This window comes from Haliotis rubra, unplaced genomic scaffold, assembly GCF_003918875.1.
Source record: "Haliotis rubra isolate DU_JTF1 unplaced genomic scaffold, ASM391887v1 Scf118, whole genome shotgun sequence".
In the NCBI taxonomy this organism is placed as follows: domain Eukaryota; kingdom Metazoa; phylum Mollusca; class Gastropoda; order Lepetellida; family Haliotidae; genus Haliotis; species Haliotis rubra.
In genome coordinates, this window is record NW_025765092.1 from 113,511 (window position 1) to 140,295 (window position 26,785).

The 26,785-nt window shown below is 39.0% G+C and overlaps 1 protein-coding gene and 2 long non-coding RNA genes across 3 annotated transcripts in view; 2 read left to right on the forward strand and 1 right to left on the reverse strand.

Moving 5' to 3' along the window:
• The window catches only part of LOC124259015 (serine-rich adhesin for platelets-like), a 35,729-nt gene extending 18,891 nt beyond the window's left edge, over positions 1-16,838 (reverse strand). The window contains exons 1-2 of the mRNA XM_046693085.1: positions 16,763-16,838; positions 2,142-2,246 (exon numbers count right to left, since the gene is read on the reverse strand). Of these exons, the coding sequence (XP_046549041.1) occupies positions 2,142-2,202 (61 nt within the window). The 5' untranslated portion in view covers positions 2,203-2,246; positions 16,763-16,838. The remainder of the gene's footprint in view (positions 1-2,141; positions 2,247-16,762) is intronic.
• On the forward strand, positions 774-26,745 carry LOC124259051. Its single transcript, XR_006893745.1, has 3 exons — positions 774-784; positions 5,987-6,001; positions 26,565-26,745. It is a non-coding gene; the product is annotated as an uncharacterized LOC124259051 (long non-coding RNA).
• Positions 23,224-25,126, forward strand: LOC124259044. The gene is made up of 3 exons (XR_006893740.1): positions 23,224-23,324; positions 23,892-24,191; positions 25,020-25,126. It is a non-coding gene; the product is annotated as an uncharacterized LOC124259044 (long non-coding RNA).
• Positions 26,746-26,785: the final 40 nt, after the last annotated feature.

Here is a 26,785-nt window from a genome sequence, read left to right on the forward strand (position 1 = left end):
TTTTACTCCAAACTGTCCTATTGTTTATGCGGTCGCAACTGACCAGCTATCAAGGTGAAGGTCGACCAACATAACATCGTTAATAAATCATGTAAGGGATACTCGTTTTGTGAAACATTCGAATAAATATTTAACAAGAAGAACTTAGCAACTCGTGTCAACATTCGCCGACCTCACGCACGGCTGAATGTAAAGGGGAGGTAACTTTTACGCCCTCGGTCAAATTCAGAGAATAAATTCGGGGCTCTGTTTGGCTGAATCGCACGTACTTTCAGGTAGCATTCACGCTTGTTGATGGCTAAGCAGTGTTCTCGCTAAATATTATAACCTTTGCTTCCTGTTGACTGTTTGGATCTTATTGTTCAATTATTTTCATTATTTGTAAAGTTGTCCCAAGAACCATGACGTCATTTGAACGGATATCACATACATTTAAAATGATGTCATCAAATGTATACTTTGATGGCGTTCATGACGTCATGCATGAATTGTGCGGTATTTGGGGATTTAGACTATAGACTGACTGAGGTGATGCCCCAATTCGAGGCCAGGAAACAGCCATTCTTGTACGAATATTATGGTTGATGTGTAGGATAACCTAGTAGCATCCCGGGAAAATGGGTTGTCCTGTCCATTGTTACAAACGGTGTCCGTATCTCGCCAAGATTCGCGACTCATCAGTAATTCCTCGTAACATGTTGGTTATTCTCTAAATAATCCTCACGACGAAGTGGTGTGATTCTCATTCATTCATGCAATAAATGCTTGAAAGTTGTTGAAACTGGTTTACAATCACAACCAGTGAAATATTGTGTCCGTGTGATACCCCGAACTAGTTCCTCTCATTATGTCTGCGCAGGGTGGTGGGGTAAAAAGGTTGTTAAAAGTTAAAAGGGTGGTTAAATAGCTAAAAAGGCCTACATATGTACCATGTGTTAAGCCCGCGTACTCCATCATTATATTAGTGGAATATTGCTATAGCCGACGTAAACCCCAACTTACTCACTCACTCACTCACTCACTCACTCACTCCATGAACAACACACGTTTGATCATAGCGAACGCCCACATACCTAGGTGTGTGTTCAACAACCCACCTGGGTGTTCATGTCGGTTTAGACAGATCTCCCGTTCATTTCCACACATGTAACTAAACATTGGATCAAATATCAATGAAGGATAGCCGTAGATATAGTTCAGGCCCAGTCCGTACTGAATTATTCACAGGACTTACTGAGGCTGACGCTGTTGCCAAAACATTCCAATACAAGTATGTGTCAATACCATGGAACACATATCTGGCATACCTCTGGATAACAATTGACATGAAGGACCAGGAATCCTACTGCCATCTGTCAAACCATGTATACAGTCAAATACCATTGTGTCGAATCTGAAGGGATCTACGTACATGCTCGAGTAATCCAGTGTTCTATTCAACCGTAAAATGCAAATGAGGCGACCATGCGTTTGCTTTGAGTCTATCGTAATTTGGACACAACGTCCGAAACAACGGTGTTTGATTGTACGTTTATACAAAATAAGCTACAACAAACTGAGTTTTGCTGGGCGGACCCACTGCCTCTGCTAAGTGAGTGAGTGAGTGAATTTAGTTTAACGCCGCACTCAACAATATTCCAGCTATATGGGGCGGTCTGTAAATAATCGAGTCTGGACCAGACAATCCTGTGATCAAATGCATACGCAAATGGCAACCGATGACATGTGTCAACCAAGTCAGCGAGCCTGACCACCCGATCCCGTTAGTCGCCTCTTACGACAAGCATGGGTTACTGAAGATCAATATTCTAACCCGGATCTTCACGGGTAGCCTCTGCTAAGGCTCAGAGAAGGAAAACATTAATAGTCATCAATATTCTGCTTTGTTACAAAATAATAATGTTGTGCTTCGAAACCAACAAGGCTATCACTCGTTTCCTTGTTACTCACTATTCTGAAACATTGAGTGTATGTTCCTTAGTGCCATGAGGTATAATGACCCGGTCGTTCATCAGAATTCCGTTGACGGAAGTACTCTGAAACCTCTCCTTGCTACTTCTTATCTAGACTGACATGACAGAACTAGCGGACCATGCAGAGTACATTCTTGATTACAGTGGGAAATGGAGTATGGTACTTACTGAAACCACTTCCGCACGTTACAACCGGGATCGAACACAGGCACAGTAGCTGTGTAAGCATTGTTACTGCAGAAGACGCTGTTCATAAAGTCCGTGCACTGTTTCCTACAACATAAAGACATCTTTCAAACAGAGAGTACATGCACACTTAATAGTAGGTTCCTCTATACAAGGCAGATATTGTTCCACTTCAGACGAGTGATTTGCACGTGCCTCGACTATACCGTACACATTCTGGAACTGGTTTGTTATGAACTTAAGGGACGCTCGAAGTATTAACACGAAATTTTAATTTTGATAAGTTATTTCATTCTAAAAAGGAAGATATATGGGGAGTGAGTTTAGTTTTACGCCGCTTGTAGCAATATTCCAGCAATATCACGGAGGGTACACCAGAAATGGATTTCACACATTGTACCCATGTGGGGAATCGAACCCGGGTCTTCGGCGTGACGAGCGAACGCTTTAACCACTAGACTACCCCACCACCCGGAAGATATATAAAGGAATGGTGTAACGGTGTCGTTCCTACGTTTTGCAGTCGGTACAACATATGCTATACTGGTATGCTAACTGGGTGTGATGGCATCATGGTTCTGGACTCCGAAGCAGGTTCCAGCCCGTCTTATTAAGTTTATGATGCGTGTTTGGCCCTTGTAAACATAGGGGAGATACATAAACAACATGGTTTTACAATATATCGGCAAAATGCTGTGTGTTAATTCACGTAGAGGGGCACACATATAACGGTTATGCTTAATATGGAATAAATTTTATGTGTTTACACAAAGGGATTACACTTTACATGAACATAAAGATAGGTACATAAACAACATGATTATGCTTTATATGGCCTAAATGTTATGTGTTTATACACTGGGAGGTACATAAACAACATGATTGTAGATATGGCCTAAATGTTATGTGTTTATACACTGGGAGGTACATAAACAACATGATTGTAGATATGGCCTAAATGTTATGTGTTTATACACTGGGAGGTACATAAACAACATGATTGTTGATATGGCCTAAATGTTATGTGTTTATACACTGGGAGGTACATAAACAACATGATTGTAGATATGGCCTAAATGTTATGCGTTTATACACTGGGAGGTACATAATCAACACGATTGTAGATATGGCCTAATGCTATGCGTTTATACATTGGGCGGTACATAACCAACATGATTGTAGATATGGCCTAAATATTTTGGGTTTATTCACTGGAAGGGGTGTAACATGATTATACTTTACATGGCCTAATGTTATGGGTTTATTCACTGGGAGTGGTATTACATGATTATACTTTACATGGCCTAATGTTATGGGTTTATTCACTGGAAGGGGTATAACATGATTATACATTACATGGCCTAATGTTATGGGTTTATTCACTGGAAGGGGTATAACATGATTATACTTTACATGACCTAATGTTATGTGTTAATTCATTGGAAGGGGTATAACATGATTATACTTTACATGACCTAAAGTTATGGGTTAATTCATTGGGAGTGGTATAACATGATTATACTTTACATGACCTAATGTTATGTGTTAATTCATTGGAAGGGGTATAACATGATTATACTTTACAGGACCTAATGTTATGGGTTTATACACTGGGAGGTACATAAACAACATGATTGTAGATATGGCCTAAATGTTATGTGTTTATACACTGGGAGGTACATAAACAACATGATTGTAGATATGGCCTAAATGTTATGTGTTTATACACCGGGAGGTACATAAACAACATGATTGTAGATATGGCCTAAATGTTATGTGTTTATACACTGGGAGGTACATAATCAACATGATTGTAGATGTGGCCTAAATGTTATGTGTTTATACACTGGGAGGTACATAATCAACATGATTGTAGATATGGCCTAAATGTTATGTGTTTATTCACTGGGAGGTACATAAACAACATGATCATATCTTATATTCACTATATGGCCTAAAGTTATGGTTTTATACACTGGGAGGTACATAATCAACATGATTGTAGATATGGCCTAATGCTATGTGGGGGGCAGTACATAACCAACATGATTGTAGATATGGCCTAAATATTTTGGGTTTATTCACTGGACGGGGTGTAACATGATTATAATTTACATGACCTAATGTTATGGGTTTATTCATTGGAAGGGGTATTACATGATTATACTTTACATGGCCTAATGTTATGGGTTTATTCACTGGGAGGGGTATAACATAGTTATACTTTACATGGCCTAAAGTTATGGGTTTATTCACTGGAAGGGGTATAACATGATTATACACTACATGACCTAATGTTGTGGGTTTATTCACTGGAAGGGGTATAATATGATTATACTTTACATGACCTAAAGTTATGGGTTTATTCACTGGAAGGGGTATAACATGATTATACTTTACATGGCCTAATGTTATGGGTTTATTCACTGGAAGGGGTAAAACATGATTATACTTTACATAGCCTAATGTTATGGGTTTATTCACTGGAAGGGGTATAACATGATTATACATTACATGGCCTAATGTTATTGGTTTATTCACTGGAAGGGGTATAACATGATTATACTTTACATGACCTAATGTTATGTGTTAATTCATTGGAAGGGGTATAACATGATATAACATGATTATACTTTTACATGACCTAAAGTTATAGGTTTATTCACTGGTTTTATACTTTACATGACCTAATGTTATGTGTTTATTCATTGGAAGGGGTTCATGGGTTTATTCACTGGAAGTGGTATAACATGATTATAGTGGTTTAACATGATTATATTCACTGGAAGGGGTACAAACTTTATACATGGCCTAATGTTATGTGTTAATTCATTGGAAGGGGTATAGCATGATTATACTTTACAGGACCTAAAGTTATGGGTTTATTCACTGGGAGTGGTATAACATGATTATACTTTACATGACCTGAAGTTATGGGTTTATTCATTGGAAGGGGTATAACATGATTATACTTTACATGGCCTAATGTTATGGGTTTATTCACTGGAAGGGGTAAAACATGATTATACTTTACATAGCCTAATGTTATGGGTTTATTCACTGGAAGGGGTATAACATGATTATACTTTACATGGCCTAATGTTATGGGTTTTTTCACTGGAAGGGGTATAACATGATTATACTTTACATGGCCTAATGTTATGGGTTTATTCACTGGAAGGGGTAAAACATGATTATACATTACATAGCCTAATGTTATGGGTTTATTCATTGGAAGGGGTATAACATGATTATACTTTACATGACCTAAAGTTATGGGTTTATTCACTGGGAGTGGTATAACATGATTATACTTTACATGACCTGAAGTTATGGGTTTATTCATTGGAAGGGGTATAACATGATTATACTTTACATGGCCTAATGCTATGGGTTTATTCACTGGAAGGGGTATAACTTGATTATGCTTAGTATGTCCTAATTGCTGCGTGTCTACACAGGGAGAGGGGCACAAGTAACAGCATTATTATCACGTGTTTCCTCATGGGTTTGTGTTTACTCTCATGGAGGTACATAAACCACACGATTGTTACTTTACATTGCATAACAGTTATATTTCCCTCACGGGGATGTACATAAACAACTCTCTGTCACTGACTGCCGATCAGGTATGTTCAGGCCTTCGCCCACCTTCCCATAACCAATAATTACCACCTTATTAAAATTAGGTTTCTGGCAATTAATGATATATGATCAGAAACATCTAACTATAATTTGGATAAGACTCGATAAATATTGACAACTGTCTCTTGATTATGCAGGCTATGCAACATTTATCACTTCATCAATAGCCATGTGCAAATTAGCGAGTTATAAAACACGTCGCTCAAGGCAAAACACAGAAGCTACACGAACAAAACACGGAGCAAAACGATGAAGTTCATCTCGATACATCCTGCACAAACAGAAGGACACTGGATGTCGTCATATTCCGGGTGCATGATGATTTCCAAAACACTTATTTGCCAGATAAAACATATATTGGATGTTATTGGTAAACAGAGAAATAAGTCTATAGAAATGTTTCATATCACCGATAATAAAGTATTCTATTTTATTTAGATCAGTCACTGTGCATCATGTAAACAAGGTCACGTAGCGAGAAAATATAAAATACAGCGGAAGAATATTATAACTTACCGACAAAAGTCATAAATAATATATTTGAAAATATGTAGTGCGCAAAAATGTTATTTATCTATCCTGACATATAAACATATGTCAGCATTTGCAGATTCAGCTTTCGTCCTAACTCCCAGACTCTCGTACAACTAAACAGAAAATATGCCATAATATACAGCTTTATAATGCCGTAGAAAGCACGGTATTACCGCTTTCAAACGATACGTATTGCAGTGTTTTTCTCAGAACCGGTATATTGAATAACAAAAAATATATGAAGTTTTGTAATTATCTTTATGGTTTAAGTCCATATCTACAGACTTTCATTCACACTGACGTTTTCCATTGTAATTGACTGACAAAATAGCATACTTTACATACAATACATTTTATAAAAAACGAAATACAATCCCTCAAAATCAAATCTAAATTCGATATTTCTGTTATCACAACCATTAAGTTTATTTTTAAGGCTAGCCTTTAGCATGTTGAAAATAGGCTCTGCATGTACAATCGATGTCACCCACTGTGAAACACTTAGGCTCCCAATATATCGCAATACAGTTATTTTTTAAAATAAAACCAAATGATAAGAGGCCAAATGTTAAATTTTTGGTTTTTAATCCACCACACAACATAGATTTTTGTGTGGGTTTTTGAAGATTAGTATTTTTGTTAAACCTTTCTACTGACCAAACGTATATCAAATGGTCGACTCTTAACCACACGCCCTTTAAAGTATTTTGTAGCCCTGTGGAAATATTCTTTCTTTTATTTCAAGTTTGTGCTCTTTCTGACATTTTCTGGTGATAATCTTTTCCTTGTACTTAATATTGATTCTTGACACTAATGTAAGTGACAGTGTTTTTAATGGAATCAATAACTTTGAAAATATAGATTATCTGATTGCCTTCACAATTGTCAAAACAAGATAATGTGCAAAATTTGCTCAATACTCCTTAATGTGTACTGTTGTTAGGTTCCTTTTGATAATAATCTTTTAGGTTTGCAATTTGTTAGTCATAATTTATTTGGCAAGTATAACTCAGTGATGAAAGTAGAAATTTGTAATAGATTCAACAAAGCTCTTTCCATTATCATAGGAAATCTATGTTAAAAACAAAGTCCACTCGACGATTTGGAATATGTAATAAGGATTGTTTACTTGTCACTGACAGATAGTAATAACATCGTCTTCGTACAAAATGTCACGTATCCTGTCACGACGGCGGTATCCGTCACAAACACACGTAGAGGCAAGTCAAAAGTAATACAGAAACATACAGTATGTCCTTAATCCTTTGTCATAATGAAATTCGCTTTCGTTGGTGTCACCATTGTATAAACTTTTGCGACCTTGTATGACTGGATACTCTCCAACATCAGGCTGATACTGTTCAAAGCTTCAGCATCTCTTCACTCCTTCATTCTCTGACAGACCTGACAATTACGTCTTGTTTTACAACTATAAACATCATAATAATAATAATAAGTGTTCTTGTATAGCGCACAAATCAAACTGCAAGGCAATTTCTCTAGGCGCTAAAAGATAGAGTGATCTGAAGAAAGGATTAAAGTTCATAAGCTTGTTTAAAAAAGGAAAGTTTTCAGTTGGGACTGGAAAGATTCCACGGACGCGGCTTGTCGGATGTGTGAAGAGGCAGTGAGTTCCAGAAAAGGGGAGCTGTGTAAGAGAACTGTCTATGTCCATATGACTTTAATCTGACCTTGGGGACATTCAACTGACAATTAGAACTTGATCTTAAAAGCCGTGGTGGGACATATTCACTGAGGAGATCTTTCAGATAGATTGGAGCTTTGTCATCGAGGCACTTGAAAGCGAGAGTGAGGATTTTATATTCTATTCTCTGTTTCGTGGGCAGCCAATGTAAGCGTATCAGCAATGGTGTAATGTGACTGCGCTTGTTGACTCGGCAAATCAATCGCGCCGCAGAGTTCTGAATCCTCTGGAGCTTGGACAATAGATCTTGGCGGATATTTACAAGAAGACTGCAGCAATAATCCAAACGTGAGAGAACAAGTGAACGAACTAGGTGGTGAGCTGCATCAAATGTCAGAATATCACGAATGGAAGCAATATTTCTGAGATGAAAATAGCATGACTTACAAACAGAGTTTACGTGTGTTTCCATGGATAAATTTGAGTCTAGAAAAACACCAAGGTCTTTCACGGAATCACTGAAAGGAACTTTCTCATTACCCACTACCAACGAAGACACATCCACCTACATCAGTATCTTAAGGGAGCTTGGCATCGTCGGCATTTGGTTTCCAAGCAGTTTGGTTAGAGATGTACACAATGTCTTGTCAACTGTCAAGTCAATAAGATACCATGTTGTGTCAGCCCAGCCTTGAATACAAGATATTCTTGTGTTTACAAATTCTCGTTACGTGTCGATCTTATCGCGAATTATTGATCGGTCAACACAACCTCTGCAGAAAACAAGCAAGAAAACACTCAAAATGTCGAATTAAGATAGTTCTACCCATTCAGGTTAATGCTAAATTCATTTTGGCATTTTTATTTGGTTTTACACATTGGAGATGCAAGTCAAACATGAATCCATTTCCCCATTGTTCCTGGGTATTGCTTGCACTGCATTCATAACGAACTGCTTCTTGTATCGATCTGAAAACATGAACTAAAAGAGGTGTTCAAGTATAACTGTTTAAGTCACGTAGTGTTATAATTTTCAAAAATCTAGAAAACGTTTTATTGAAAAAGAAAACATAGACTCAGTGGGAGAAATTTTCATATATCTGTGAGGACATACCAATAATGTATGTACCTCTTAATGTACTTTGTTGTTGAAAAGATGATATAAGGTTTGATTGGCAATGACTCCTTTCAATTATTAAAATATTCAACATCAGAATATTGATAGGTAATGAATTGTAGTCTTCAGAAACAGGTTTCCAGAGAACTTGATGAAGTCCTCATTTGCCAAATATATATGAATATATATATATATATATATATATATATATATATATATATATATATAGTCCTCATTTGCCAAATATATATATATATATTCATATATATATATATATCATTTGCCATATATATATATATATATATATATATATATATATATATATATATATATATTCATATATATTTGGCAAATGAGGACTATCTTTTCTGTCTCCAAAGAAAGATGCCATCCATCTAAAGGCGATTCGTTTTTTTAACTGAAGGTTAAACTGATAATATATTAAGTTTCTGACGTCATGAAGTTACCTGTGGTCAAATGATTGATGACATTCCGAGCGAACTGTACATGTCATCTTTAATTTTGAATTAATTACATACGGTTTTCCATAGCGTCTACTGCAACCGTTTTGGTGAATTTACGTTCGAGGAAATCGTGCAAAATGTAACATATTAAAACACAGACATGTTTTCTGTAAAACCGCTCTTGATGAGTGAGTGAGTATGTAAACAGGTAGTTAACAGGCAGGTTAAATCTCAACGCTGATTACATAGTAACCATACTGTAAATATAAGCATTAAAAGCAATATATAATATTTTGATTTTAAGCATCCGTGATTAATTAAAACCGGATAATTAAAGTGAGTCAACAACGTTTCAGCTAATTGTTTGATCGGCTTTCCAGAAGTTGGCAACTAACGAAGATAAGATAACAAAGTAAGAATCTACATCGGAAATACGTTGTTATCCATGAAGTCGTCGGCTTGGTAATATTTCAGAGGTATCACGCGTGCTGGAAGATCTGGACCCAACCACCTGATCATTGCTAATCAATCTGTTGGATCCGGAATCCCCAGTGACAGTAAGGTGTTTGTGTATTGCACCAAACATGTATGTACTACATGTAACGGGAGTTCTATAGTAAAGGTTTGGTTCGGGAAACACAGTGTATGTATATGAAGAAAATATTTCGCACTTTACTTGAATGATCCAATACTACGACTTGCATCACCTGGACAGTGCCTCTGTAACTAACCAGGAGACTTGTCAGATTATCCAGACTATATCCGTGACAACCCTGGCCACATAATCCAGTGGGAGGAGGATGAGTGAGTGAGTGAATTAAGTTTTACTCCGCACTCAGCAATAGTCCAGCTATATGGTGGCGGTCTTTAAATGATCGAGTCTGGACCAGACAATCCAGTGATCAACATCATGAGCATCGATCTACGCAAATGGGATACAATGACAAGTGTCAACCAAATCATCGAGCCTGACCACCCGATCACGTTAGTCGCCTCTTACGACAAGCATGGGTTACGGAAGATCAATTCTAACCCGGATCTTCACGGGTATGATGATGACGATGATGTTGATGATTTGGAGATTTAACGTGCGCTCTCCGACATAATGCGTATTTCGCACAAGGTTCCAGTGGGATGAAACCATGTAGACCCAACGACTTAAACACACAAGAAACAATCCTCCAACCGCCAAATAACAGTGATCTACATACCTACTACATACCTCAGCTCACCATCAAACATTCCCTTCAGTCGTTACTCTTCTGCTGTTTCCTTTTGTTTATACGATTGATTTCACCTGCTAGAACATCTTACCTAAAATCAACTGTATTGTGTACTTAACAGGCGTCTTGACTCTATTGTAGCCACGACCCAATCTACTGCCGTTTAATCACTTCCTCATACGTGTATATATGCCACTCAACCATATCGGGATAACGGTGTTCGATCTTACAAATATTTGTAATAAAGGAGTTGTTTATCCATATATCTTAACCTTATTTGTTACTGCATCTTCTACATGCCTCTCAAAGAAGTCTGCCAGCTGAACAATGTAATGTGCCAGCCAATATCACATCACTGGGTTTATGTAGCACGAATCATGCAGCTTCACTGAACAGAATGATACCAATGATATGAATACAGGACTCGAAGCGTGATTTAAACATGAATTAAATCGGATGTCACTTTCTTTGAAGTCCCATTTCCTTTGAATAGGTTCTCTCAACGAAAGATACAATATCATGTCCAGTGTCTTTGTAGTGGATCACTAGAACAAGATATTTCCAGGTACCTAAATTTCGATCTCTCATTTATTAGTGTATTGTATTCGTTAGGCATGTGAATAGATGAATAGGAACTTCTGATTGGCAAAATGACAAGTGAATTTGCCCGGCACATTCAGATATATCGATGGTCTGCTATGGCTCAAAAATGGTCACATAATGATTTACCGATTTGAACTAGAATTAAACGTCACCAGTCAGCTTGTTTCATATATTTCAGATTGAGAGCTATGCATAAATATAGCAAGTAAAAAATCTATCCAGAAAACTGTGGACTGAAGGGTGAATTCAACCTTCCAATAATCAATTTTCACTTTCAGTCGAACAATATTCTATCAATTCCAGCCTTTCACAACCTTTAAGGTACAATAAAGCATGTTCATTCGGGGAAGATTTCAAAGAGTATCACACGACTATTGCACAAAAGGTGTTTGTTCATGATTACACCATTCAAGAACATTTCCAAATTTCAGACACAAAAATAATGCCACATGCAATTCCTCATTTTGACTGTTACCATATGAGCCTATGGTTTTTTCAGTTGAACAAAAATAATGCCCGATACAATTCCTCATTTTGACTGTTACCATATGAGCCTATGGTTTTTTCAGTTGAACAAAAATAATGCCCGATACAATTCCTCATTTTGACTGTTACCATATGAGCCTATGGTTTTTTCAGTTGAACAAAAATAATGCCCGATACAATTCCTCATTTTGACTGTTACCATATGAGCCTATGGTTTTTTCAGTTGAACAACTGACTCGCCTTTGCATGTGTTTCTGTCAGGAAACTTCTACCTATTCGGGTACGCCTGGTGACATCACATTTTGAAAGTGCACTGACACACTCTGGATTGTACAACGGACTCTTTGTTTTGCTCTTTTAAAACGTTCTTATTATTTTTGAATGGATCATGTCGTTATTATATGAGTGAGTGAGTTATTATTAAACGTCACATCGGCAATATTTCAGCCATATCGTGACGACCGTTATTATATAGCTGGGTTTATGAATATATGATACAATGTATGATATGGACAAAACAGCAGGATGCTGACTTTCAGTTACTTTATGGTCAAGACAAGCAAATATTAATAATCTATGGATTCTGGTTCAAAGTGTATGGTACGCTTCCACGCTGTTGGAACACGGTGGCACATAACAGCCATTCACAGTTATAACAACCCTATCCTTGTTCGTCCTCACCGATGACATGAATCCACCTCTTAGAATATCGATGTGACTTTCCACGGGCTCTCAGTGGTATCAGGCACATGAACAAACTGCGAACATACGTTGATTCTTTGTGGCAAGGAAATATATACTACAAACAAAAAGTATGGGAACACCCTAAAATTTGATAGTCATACATAAACTTAAACGTGGTGAGGTCATTTATACTCTAAGGTAAATGCAACTTTTTGTGTGCTTAATGGGCACTTTAAACGACATGTCAGTGAAGCAACTGATTCAATATCCGTTAAGTTTGAGTGAAATGAAATATTGTCAAATACTGCGAAAACCAAGGGTGCTGAAACACACCAACACCATGTTTGATTCAAACGCCCAAACACAAGAGCCTAGTGCAGGTGGAAAAAACAGACTTCCTGTGCAGCTTGCGGCAACTGTGCACTGGCAGTTGTGAATCGGTTCCGAAGGGCTTGGAGCACAACGTATCGGTCATCTGCCCTTGGTGCTTTTTCTGGGTCTTCCAGAGAGAGGTTTGTCTAACAGTGGCCTGGAACCTGTCCCTAAGTCTGTGAATGACAGAGGGAGACACTTGAAGACGGCGAGCAACATTTCTTATGGAATCACCATGCTGTAACCATGCAATGGCTCTGCTTCTGTCGTGGGTGCCAAAATTCTGCGCTGTGGCATGGTGAAGAAGTTGTGAGGCTTCAATACTGTCTGTAGCTTGTTTTAAAGGAAACGTTGCCACAAGCTGCATGGGAAGTCCGTCGTCCATATGCACTTAACTGTTGTGTTTGGGACATGGTGCTGGTGTGTTTAAGCACCCTTGTTTTTCACTGTTGTGACAATATTTCATTTCACTCAAACTAAACAAATATTGAATTAGTTGCTCCACTGAATGTTCCAACATGTCGTTTAAAGTGCCCACTAAGCACACAAAAAGTTGCATTTACCTTAGGCTATAAATGACCTCACCACGTTCACGTTTATGTATGACTATCAAATTTTAGGGTGTTCCCATACTTTTTGTTTGTAGTATATATCCATGTTATGTGTCCCAGAAACTAATCTTTCCACCAAGGCTAAATCGTTGGCAAAATGGAGAAATTTACTCTTTCCGGACAGGGAGATACATGTGACCAGTGGCCAGGAAATGATATCACATGTGGAGACGATACCACTCGACACGACGCGACACGATAAGAACTCGTGTATTGTAAAACACTTAAAACATACTCACGGACATAGGAAAATGTTCCATTTAAGAGACAAACATACTGTGTTGGAAAATCAGAGGTATGTAGTGAAATTATAATAGCTATAAATTTTATTTAAACCCAAACGCGTAGTTTGTTTATCTCCATTCTACCGCGTTATTAAGATTTTTTAAACATACATACTGTGTTGGAAATATATATTGTAACGTGATTGTATAACTCTGAATGACTTTAATTAGCTAATCACAATCCAGTACTTACTGAAGTCATTGTAGAATGAGTGTTACATGCTAACTTGTGGTGGTCAATGTGTGGGAGAAAACCTGACAATAATGCAGTTCGTAGGAAGTTGAATATTTTGTGAGATGCTCGAACCCACTGATGGTACTGACAGAGATTTACTACCAAACTCGGATTGGCTAATACACGGCGATTTGGGAACATGACGTGTCACACAGAGATTGGCGCTGTGAACAAACATGTCCCTTAAACAGTCCATGATTGAATCTCCCGAGTATATAGTTCAATACTATAAAGAAACTTACCAGGGCCACGTATCACAGAGCATTATGACCATGTAGTTCGTTAAAGAATTGTAGTGACGATGAACATATCTAATATAGTATTGCAGAAAGGTTCCAAGGAACTATTCGCTGTTAAAGTAACTGACAAGTTACATTCACGAGCGAGTAAAATTATGTGCTAGGTTAGTGATAGGCGGGATGGAGGTTGTGACGTCACTTTCTAAACGAAGCCACGGGTGCTTGATATTTATCAAAACAAAATGGAGATGCAATGGTGGATAAGCAAGGGTGTTAGAGGTTATGAATATTTCTCATCGATAGTTTGCTTTTTTATACGCAATACTCACATTCCAGCTGTATGGCTACCTCTTACCACAAGCATAGGTTGGACATATCGGTAGTCCATGAGTGAGTGAATCCGTTTAGTTTTACGCCGCTTTTAGCACTATTCCAGTAATCTTACGGAGTGGGACACCGGAAATGGGCTTCACATATTGTACCCATGTGGGGAATCGAACTTGGGTCTTCGGCGTAACGAGCGAACGCTTTAACCACTAGACAGCTCCACCGTCCCGGTAGTCCATAAGGCGTTAAACTGGGCGTTGAGAGGATTTGTAGTTCAAAGTCAATATTTGGAACACGGAAACAAACACGTCCAGTTTTATGGCGAACCATTCTGTTGATACCATAGTGAGTGTGTGAGTTAATATTTAACGTCACATCGGCAATGTTTCAGTCTTATCGTGACGATAATACCATAGTAGTGTGTTTAACATTAACACTGGCGAACCATTCTCTGTGGTGAGGACATTTAACGTCACATAATCAGACGATAATACCATAGTGTGTAACATTAACACTGGCGAACCATTCTGTTAATACCATAGTAGTGTGTTTAACATTAACACTGACACCATATTAAACCTGACATTACATCTGGGAGGACATTTCAAAATAATCAGAGCAATGTTAATTCGCCAAGCACGCTTCCGTTGGTCTTTACGAATTCCAGGGTTTCAATAAAGAGGTAAATATTTGTAACCTAAGCCTATCCGGTTCATCTTACACATTAGGTTGACCAGTGGTGGGAATACGCAAAGATAGCTCAAAGCAGCATTCAAACCAACGTACTCGTTCAAAAATATAATATGTGTTAAATTGATGTCCAATTTTGACGCATCTGTGACAGAAATGATGTCAGACGCAATTTCCTGTTTTGACTTGAACCATGCTTACGGCTTTCTAATAGAATAGGCATGTAAACTATTTCAAAGGGACGAGACTTGAGGTAGTCGGCAGTGTTTCAGTCTTCATGATTTCAAATGATGTAGTGAGGGGAAAAGAAAGTGTACGCCGAATTGTTGTCATTGAAACTTTGAATACAGACCTATTAGTAAGTGGGCAAATGTTATGTACATTATATTTGGGATTAAATTTTCTCACTAAAGTACAGATTCTAGTAGTGTTGGGGTGAGTTGCATCTGGGATTTGAACTTTCCAAATGGTATTGTGTGTTCACAGCGTTCGACTGTGGGAGCCGTGCCAATTTACACTTGTCAGAGGTACGTACGTTAGAAAATAGTTTAGTTTTGAATTGATGTATTACAAGATACATCCTACCTTTTCTCAAGAAAGCATGTTAACGAAACCGTGAGTCAGACAGGGCAACTACAAGTACCATCTTTAAAGTCTTTACGTGGTCATGGGATCAAACTACCGACCTAACGCTCTCCGGCAGACACTCCATTTACTAGGCCACAGGGACTGCGCTATTAATCGGACTCAGACTCTTTATTTCGTGGATGATGGCCTGTGAGGTCTATAGTACAATTACCACCCGTGAAGATCCGGGTTAGAATTGATCTTCAGTAACCTATACTTGTCGTAAGAGGCGACTAACGGGATTGGGTGGTCAGAGCGCGATGCTTATGCTGTTGATCGCTGGATTGTCTGGCCCAGACTCGATTATTTACAGACCGCTGCCATATAGCTGGAATATTGCTGAGTGCGGTGTAAAACTAAACTCACTCACTAGAGAATAATTACATAAATAAATCAAACATAATGGTTTGTTATACAAGCGCAAGGTTTACATTACGGACATTAAACATTTTAGTTACATAGATTGATAGATTTTCAAAAATAGTAGTATCATGGCTGGACAGTAATTGAATGAATTTTTGTTTAGATGGATGCTTATGGTAATGTAGTGGTATATACTTGTCTCTTAGATGTGTGTATAATGGGCACTTTAATAAGGTATGGTATTCATCTACAAGACCATCCCCACAAAACGGGCACATTGCATAGAGTATATTAAACGACCATTAAACGAATCGAATACATTACATTTCTCTCTTTAAAGATCATTTCAAAGAATTACACTGAACGCAGTAATCCAGAGCGTTCAGAGTTCCTAAGAAAGAGAATGTCAGTATGTTCATCAATTGTCAACAACTATCTACACGTGTATACATACCCCTATTTTGCCTGGGACGGGAAGCTACTACAACACGACATATTTCTTCATCATCTCCTGAGTCTCTAGACTGCCGCTGTAGCGTTTCTCTATTAAAATATGTATCTTATAAGTGCTCAGTGGGTTATTACCCATAGCAACATACAAACTAGTTTTGTTGACGGAGAGTCCACTCGTAAGCTGCCAACGGCGCGGGCCTTCGATCCAAGTAGATGTCATAGGGAATAGCGCCAGCCTTAAACTGGGCCTGATAATTTACATGGTGTTTATATTCATGAATCATTTATATTCCGACTGCATCAAATTGTGATTTGTTTATATGTTCCCAGTGATTTCTCGGTTTCTTTGTCACAGTAGCGTTGATACTGCTTTCCATGCAAGCATTGTTTTACATCACAATGACGACTCTCTTCTTTGGCCTCAGTGGATGATCAAAAACACACCTTACCTTTGATCTTTTAGTTCAAAGTACCTTCAGGCTGTTTGTCCTAGTGGAGAAGGTTAAGAACTCGATGTCGAGAGAGTGAAGTTTTCTAATGACCACTCATCACAAGTTGCAAATAATTTTAACATACGACAATTGATAATTGATTGAATGCCTTAAAGTTAACTAAATAAATGACAAAATAGATAAAAGGGAAGCTATTGAATGTATAAGTGGACAAAGATACGTTTTGGTACTAATAATATTTACGAACGTATCGACTCAATAGCTCTACATATGACAATGTGCGTGTTTCTGTCCAAGAGCGTTAGTTTTAGGTGCTCTCTGTTCGTAGATGAGGATGGTAGACGCACGGAAGACAGAATTCAACGGTAGAATTGAGATTTGTATGATAGAGAAAAGGGAAGATGTATTTACAGAGTGCGTGAGTATGGTTTAAGTCAATCTTAGCATTATCACAGCTGTATTATTTCTGGGACATGGTACCCATGCAGGGAATCTAACCTTGGTCGTCGGTGTGACGAGCGAACACAAGGATGTCTCAGAGATAAGTGAGACTGACTGACTGAGTTTTGTTTTACGCCGCTTTTAGCAACATTCCAGCAACATCACGGCGGGGGACACCAGAAATGGGCTTAACACATTGTACCCATGTGGGGATTCGAACCCGGGTCTTCGGCGTGACGAGCCGACGCTTTAACCATTAGGCTACCTCACCGCCCCAGATAAGTGAGAGTGTCAAAGGGATAGACACAAAGTTATAGGAATACATGGCCATATAACCTGACATTAATAAATATGTAAAATGATGTAACAATTATAAATAGATTCATAATCATCAAGATGGAGATCGGGTGGTCAGACTCGCTGACTTGGTTGACACATGTCATCGTATCCCAGTTGTCTAGATCGATGCTCATGATGTTGATCACTGGATTTTCTGGTCCAGACTCGATATTTTACAGACCGCCGTCATATAGCTGGAATATGTGTGTGGAACAGACCAGTAATCAAACCTGCTCCTTTGCCTTGATGAAGTCGGCTGGTCTTAAATGTGAAACTGAGGGCTTTCATTTTTGCTGCTCAGGACCAGTCACTTCCCACTCGCAATCGCCAACAAAATGTGATTCTGAAACAAAATAACAATATGAAACGTCGACTTTGCAATGAATTTACAGAGACTGTCCAACACCTTGTCAGTGGATGCCCTCCCTTGGCACAAACAACATATCTTAAAAGACATGGCTCGTTGCTTCTACTATCGTCTTGGACATGCCTGTGGCTATGGTACGACCCTGAACATGTCCAGGGCGTCATGGAAAACGATGCTTTTAAATTTCTTTATAATAGGCCCATATACAGCCTCAGAAAGATTCCAGCCAACAAACCTGATCTTGTCCTTTTTTGATAAAACTAATGAATTTATTTATATCATTGAATTTTCTGTCCCTTTTGACAGCAATGTGTTTGGCAAGATTCAGGAAAAGCATGCTAAATATGCGGACCTCGCCTTTGAGATTTCTCGCTTCCATCCCAAGTACACTGTCGTCAGGCTCCCCATTGCTCTCGGTGACCTTGGCTTGGTACCTCCTGATCTCTTGACGCAGATCAGGAGAGTGCCCGGATTCTCCACCGGGAGCACAGCCCTTCAGACTCTCTGGGTAATGCAGAAGGCTGCAGTGTTGGGGAGTCTACATATTCTCCGGAAAGTTCTTGGTGGGTTCGACTAGACAGCATTTCCTGGGAGAAGTCCCAATCTCTGTCTGGGCTGCGTGTAGATTGGGCAAGGGCCCCGAGCTGATGATGAGCCTTACCAGCCTGACTGTGCCAGGATCACCCGAACCCTTTCTACTGCATATTTCATTCTTAATCGGTAAAACATAACAATAATGACTCCATTTATAAAGCGCCAAACTCCTCACCAGGTGTGCTTATATCGTAACAATCAAAGCACGGCACATTATTACCCAGGGTAACCTAAGCTGCCTGTTAGGCGCGAGAAAGATATAGTCACATGACTTATCCCACCCGGTACCCATTTTCTCTTAGTGAGCAGAGGCAATTTTGAACAAACTCACTTGCCTAAGGTGAGACCACATGTATCACATATGCATTGTTGTGGGGCAGGACGGAAGTCCTAGAACTCTCAGGGGTCAAGCTGCCAAACACTGTCACCCATCCAAGGACTCTCCGCACCCAACATTGCTTAACTTCAACTGGTTTGTGACCTGAGCTTATGCCAAGGACCACACACTGGGTGCAACGTTAAACAATAAACAAAGAAACAAAAACATCTGTATCAATATATTTCACCATGTCCATGCCTAGAAAGAACGAACACTTCCTAATATAAAACACCTCAGTCAACGAGCAACCAAGGAACTGTGCACCATCCCGTGGCATCTACACCTTCTCCGCGTATATCTAAGTTCAAACCACTGCACTAAGCCCTCAACGTTGAACCCATGTAATATAGGAAGCAATTGCTTCATCGAGGCGTCACGAATCGATGACGACGGATGAAGTACTCTTATAACTTTGTGCAACGTTGTCACCTAAGTATGCTTGTTATCTTCAGAATCTACTGATACTGTCACAGAACATGGTCACTTGTCATGGTTGTCCTGGCAACCAGGATACTCATGCCACTCAACGTAATGACTTAAGTTTGGTTTCCTGTGGTATATTTGATGTGTTGACTGAAATGTGTTTTTGTGGCTGGAGAGATTACAAAGAATGGGCTAGTGACGTCGATGGAGAGATATTTCTAAAACATCAATTTGGAGCTTGTTATAATTTGTTTAATTAACTGTGGGACTTCCAGGCAAACAGAAAACTGTTCGTAACCGAGTTATTTAGACATCGTGAAGGAATTGTAATAACTTATCGAGGGTTGTTAAGAAAACATTTCTTGCTGATCTGAATTTTTGTCCATTTCGCAAAGTTGATTATAACTGCCTAAAATTACATTGACAGTGCAACGAGTATCTGTATGTTCGTTGGAGTGAGTGAGTGAGGTTGCTTTTACGCCGCTTTTAGCAATATCACAGCGGGGAACACCAGAAATGGGCTTCGCACATTGTACCCATGTGGGGAATCGAACCTGGATCTTCCGCGTGACGAGCGAACGCTTTAACCACTAGACTACCCCACCGCCCCGAATGTTTATAGGAATGTCATCATATATGTTGTTGCCCTAGATAGACTTCATAGGTAAAGAAGAAACAACCCAGTCTATGGTCAAGTTTTCTTCAGTCGTATAAACTTATCGGGTTTTCTAAAAGAATATGCAAAAAATGTTTATCTGCAACCGAAAACGTTCACATTTTATTTATGTTTTAGGTATGCTTTTTACGCCAATGGGCGTGGAAGGTCATTGTCAGTCTTGTTTGAATGTTTCCAAGGAAACAGCTTATTGTTCCAGGAACGTTTTGGGCCCGTTCACTGAATATATAGTCTACAATGACTTTGATGGACAATGCACGTCAGTTTCTTAGTACGTCTTCGAAAACATGTTTTCAAACTATTCAATAGTGTACCAGTGAGGAAACGGAAATATCGGTCTCAAGGTGTTCAAGACCCGGAGTAGAATTGATCTTCTGCAACTCATGTTTTTTGTATTTGTTTTTGTATAGGGCAACTAATCAGGTGAAAAGGAACGATTTATATTTTATGGATAGACAACTTCTTTATTACAATGGATGTGTGTAGATGATAACACTATCAAGCAAGTGATATACAATATCAGAAACAAGGAGAATATATACTTGTAGGATATTAGAGTTTATACAATTAACGATGTTGATGTACAGTGTGATGACATTACTAATAGTGATGCTTACTGTGAAAATGAGTGGACCACTGAATTCAGTGAAGACAGGGTTCGCGGAAAGGGTGCGCATGCCCTGCCCTACCAGTTACCGTAGCACCAGCCATTCACACAATTTGCCAGAAGCAGGTAATACAACCAGCCTGGTTCCCTGGGTCTGTTAGCACAGGCGCAACAGACCCAGGGAACCAGGCTGGTAATACAACCTGACGCCTCATCAGTTCTCTTGGCATGCGACGGCGGTCTGACAGCAAGCCAGACAATTAAGTGGTGAATGGGCTAAACAATTCCAACAGGAATCAAAGTGTTTGTGTGTGTTTGTCTGGGATATGTTCACCTTGTGACTATATATGATGAGAACCGATATGGTGAACGTACTTGTTGCAATGGTTCGCAATATTACACTGGACAGCTAGTTGTGTATGGACTCCTTGAAGGGACATTGTCGCGTTGTCGCATTGTCGGGTTGTCGCTCATTTTTAGGCTTTTTTAACACATCTTAGATGGGGCGACAATGCGACAACGCGACATATTTTGACCTTGAAAATTGTCGCTATGTCGCATTGTCGTCCTTTGGATGAATAGAAAAATATTATTCAAAACGCGACAATGCGACAAATGGCCGAAATGTCGCGTTGTCGCATTGTCGCGCTTTGGTGAATTTTGCCTCTTTTTGCTACTTTTTGAGAGGGCGACAATGCGACAACGCGACAATGTCCCTTCTAGGATTCCATAGTTGTGCAATGCAATGTCAACGAAAAAGAGTTACGTCCCTTACACGCCAGTACAGCATAACCCTATCAGTCTCAATCGGTTCCGTCAACATTGGTTCAGTCATCTGAGACTGTACAGAGTTACACCCCTAACAAGCCAAATTCAATTAATCGATAGTTTCAAATCAGTATGAAGATCCTTGTTTTCTGAAAGCAATACCCATTATCTGGGTGTTCAAGGTCTAACATGTATGCTAACACCACGTAACTTCAGGAAACCTTTCCACGCGTCAAACTCACTCACTCACCCACCCACAGATGCTTTTAGTTTTCACTGTAAAAATGGCGATCTCTATTTTAATTTTAAACATAGCACCAATAGCTATATCAGCTACAGTTATACCCCAAAATAGCACATAACTGATATTTACCTCACGTCACAATGTTACTTTCATTTCATCATTTAATTATTAAACCTTCTTCAGGGGCGTCACTACCATTATAAAAAAAACCGGGCTTACACATGATTTTTGCTATAATAGTTGGGCAAAGCCCTCAATACTATGTAAATATAAAGCTTTGCAACCTATCGGGCTTAAACGGGGAAAATGGCTTGATATGCGCCTGTTCTTGGCCCCGGGCTAAAGTAAAAACCTAGATGAATCTTTTCACTGTTTTGACGACGGAAGACAATGTTTGCACCAATAACAATGCAGAGGTTGACATATCTGGTAATTCTTGTTGTACATAGTTCTTCATCTTTCTATCTTCTACTTGTGATGTAAAGTCTTGTATATATATATATGAGTAAGTACATATAAGCGATGACGAAAAGGAAGTACAGATGTCGGATTGTACAGATAAATAATGTCATTGGGACCAGAAAATTGTGTCGGAATTCGGAATGTACAGATATCGGATAATTCAATGTTTAAATGATGATAATATAGAAGAACGCTGCCGGAACCCCAAAAATATGTCGGAATTCACAGATTGTCGGATAATTCAGATGTCGGATTATACAGAGTCCACTGTTTAAAGGTTGCTGAAAACAAACAAGAAATGTTTTTTTCACGGTTATGCATTTGCCACGAGTATCGGTGTTGTTTTCTGGATCTAACGTTTTCAGCGTTTCGGCGAATATTTTCAGCCTGGTGTTTAACTTTTATAATTGTAGGGTCAAATCCAATTTCAAAGTTTAAAATATAGAATTGCGATACCAGATGTTGCAAACATACATATTGCCACAAGACACATTCATCGGATATAGTTATTGACATACACAGTTCATTACAATCAAACATCGTAAATTTAGTAATTGCTGAATGCCATAAATATACAGCAATAAAGCATGTCTTGAAGTAACTGTGTCGAGGTGGACCTTACGTCATTATATACAACATCCAAATGTATTGTTCCAATCAACACATCCAATGTTTATTAGTGATTAATGATCTCGTAAACATACATCCAGCCATCTACAGACATCTTTATAAGGGACTAAACTCCAGCACAGGTATCACAATCTCACCTCTCTTCACCTGCAGGCTAGGCTTCGGAAAGGTACAAAGACAGGTACGTTAAATTTCATTTAAAACATTTACCTTCAAGTCTCTTGAAACCAAGTTCAGTTAAACAATGTTCTATAAGGGTAGATATAGACATGTTCTGTTCAGTTTGCTAATGAGGCACGTGCAGGTTGCGGCATTATTCCTCACGTGATATGCTTCACACATTGAATTGCGAGTAGTGTTGGTTTTGTTCGGATTCGCGGAATATTCAAATAATGCAACGTAATAATAGAGATATTTTCGTCAAAACGTTTTTGTAACGCTATGAAAATGTTTCACAAGGATTAAGATGTCATTGACATGCTTTTATAAATGGTATTCGTGCTACAACATGGGCGAAAATATTTCATAACATGTTGCAATGTTTTTGGGCTTCACGTACTGTACCTCTATGGGGATTCGAACCCAGACACTTGGCGTGGCGAGATAACTCATTACCCCAGATGTCTTTTTGGAATATCATCCTCCACAGCTTTTGGATTAAGGATTAAAAATCGTCCAATTAACCTTAGATATGGCAAGATAGTTACAGTGTACATATAATACATATAGGAGTGAAATTATGTTCCAGATCTGTAAACTTAAAAAGGTTTGTGACTTCATATATCAGTCATGCATCTGAAACACGCCCTCATCCTCCTTGTCGTCGCTGTCGCCGTCGCGAGCGCCTACAGAATGCCCAGCTATAGGTCCACATATCCATACAGCTATGGCTACGACATTGACATGCCAGATATCCCAGACTTCGAATACCCTATGTACATGTTTGGACGTGGTGGTCGACGTGGTGGACGTGGAGGACGCCGGTCACAGAACATCTACAACAGACTCGCCAGACTTGCAAGAATGGAAGCTTACGACTTGATCTAAGGTAGTACAAAACGTTATCCAGAGTCATATCTCTTTGCATTTGGCCTCAATGATCCAGAGTATTATATCTCTATGCGTTTTGGTCTCGATTATCCAGAGTGATATCTCTTTGCATTTGGCCTCAATGATCCAGAGTATTATATCTCTATGCGTTTTGGTCTCGATTATCCAGAGTGATAGCTGTTTGCGTTTTGGCCTCGATTATCCATAGGGTTATATCTATTTGCGTTTTGGCCTCAATTATCCAGATTTTTATATCTCTATGCGTTTTGGTCTCAATTATCTAGAGTTTTATATCTTTATGCGTTCTGGCCTCGATCAAGAGTATCATATCATTGTGCCTTTTGGCCTCGATAATCCAGACTGCTACATCTGTATGCGTATTGGCCTCGATTATCCAGAGTATTACATCTCTGTGCGTTTTGGTCTCCATTGTCCAGAGTGTCAAATCTCTATGCGTTTTCGATTGTCCAGAGTATTATACATCTATGCGTTTTGGCCTCGATTATCCAGAGAATTACATATGTATGGGATTACGATAAATGCCTTGGACAAATGCCACACAAATGTTTCGTTCTGAGTCGCTACCCAATCAAACATACTGAGAAACTTTCCTGTGACCTGCAAGTAGTAGTGAGCCTGTTGTAATGGCCCTTTACATACAAGGTTACTGTGTTGCATAGCTGTGGGAGATAATGCACTGTACCGTATATTAAAACACACCATGTGATAAGATATCAGGGAGACTGCTCAATTTTCCAGTGTCGCCATTGTTAATCGCATACAAGTGAAATAAGTTATATCATAATTCGATTTCCTTTTTATTCAGGGTTCATCTCATGAAGAGTGGATTGAGGAGTCAGGCGCCCATGGGTTTATAGGAAAACCGATAAAAAGATGTTTCATGAACACTAATTATTAAAACTAAAAGTACCAGATGCACGCCTTGTTGTTTGTAGTTGACACCTGACATAACATTATCAGGTACAATGATTTCTGATGTACGGTCAATATACTGTAGAAGAAATTCCTTCCACTCGCTGTTGGGTCGGTGGGGTAGCCGAGTGGTTGAAGCGTTTTGCTCGTCCCGCCTAAGATAGGGGTTCGATTCCCCACATGGGAACAATGTGTGAAGCCTATTTCTGGTGTCCTGCGCCGTGATATAGCTGGAGTATTGTAAAAGCGGCGCAAAACTAAACCCGCTCACTCCACTCATTGTAAGAAAGAACGATGACATGGGTCGCGAATATGTGACCATTTCCTGCACCTCCAGTCGCCATCTTCATGTGACAAGTGGTCAATATCACGCAGCATAATGACTGAGAGCAACGGTATCTTTGGCGCTTTCAAGAAACCGATCTATTACGTTACCCCAAAAATACCCCAAAAAGCATTGGCATACAGCTTTGGCGTAATAATCATAGCTTCTGCAGATTTGGTGTACATAATAATAGTGAGAGTACCTTTATAGCGTCTCATCCACGTCACTCAGGGACATGCTCTCAGCGCATAACATGTATACACTTTCGATGTACAGGAAAGTTGGTGTTCAAAGATATTTCTTGAAAAATGAGTTTTGAGCTTGGACTTTAAGAGTGGCAGCGATGGCGAGGTTCTAAGATCTGATGGTAGAGAGTTCCAGAGAGTGGCAGCAGCTTGAGAAAATGAATTTGCACCAAAGATTTTGAGTTTGTCCACGGGGACAACTAGCAAGAGTTGACCACTGGAGCGGAGAGTTCTTCCAGTTTGTTCTGTGTTGTCACGTCTTAGAGGTAGGCTGGGCTAATGTTATTACGTCTTAGAGGTAGGCTGGACCAATTTGTTCTGTGTTGTCACGTCTTAGAGGTAGGCTGGGCTAATGTTATTACGGACGTCGCATTATTCATATAAAAGTACCATTTAACCATGCATAAAACGTATTGACTGTGTCGACACGACGTGCATAATTAACACTCGGATATGACCTGCATGGAATATATAAACACACTGGGCAGAACAATGACTTGGTCCGGTATATTACCGTAAAACAATAAGCAGGTCATGTATTGGACAACATTAGCGTGGCTTATCTCTTCAAGCCAGTACACGCTTCGGGATTACACTATTTATGGTGATTAATTGACTGGGATGAAGAAGTTATATAAATGACAGGGATTTCTGGTGAGTATGTACACGACTGACGAAGAAATCCAGAGACTAGATCAATGGATGACGTGGAGTAATGACTGACTTGGGTTTCCGGAGACTAGGTCACCGATTGACATACATTTCCAGCGAGCATGCAAATAGTTGACCATGACTAGTGCAGGTAAATAGCTGACAGGGTTTTCCTCTAAGTTCTTCCGGTAACGGTTGCCAGGTACAGTTAATGGAGTGATTATAATCAAAGATTTTGTACATCATGTAAATCTAAAGGCCTTACCTATATTGAAGATTGATTTCATATACTGTTCATTTGTGAATCCTATTCACAACTAAGAGAGAGGTTTATTACAAAATGTGTTAAAAAGCCTTATACTGTATATTCTTTAGCAAATATTTTCAAGAATACTAATGTAGACACTGTAAAATCTGTTGCCTTGTATCTATTTTATG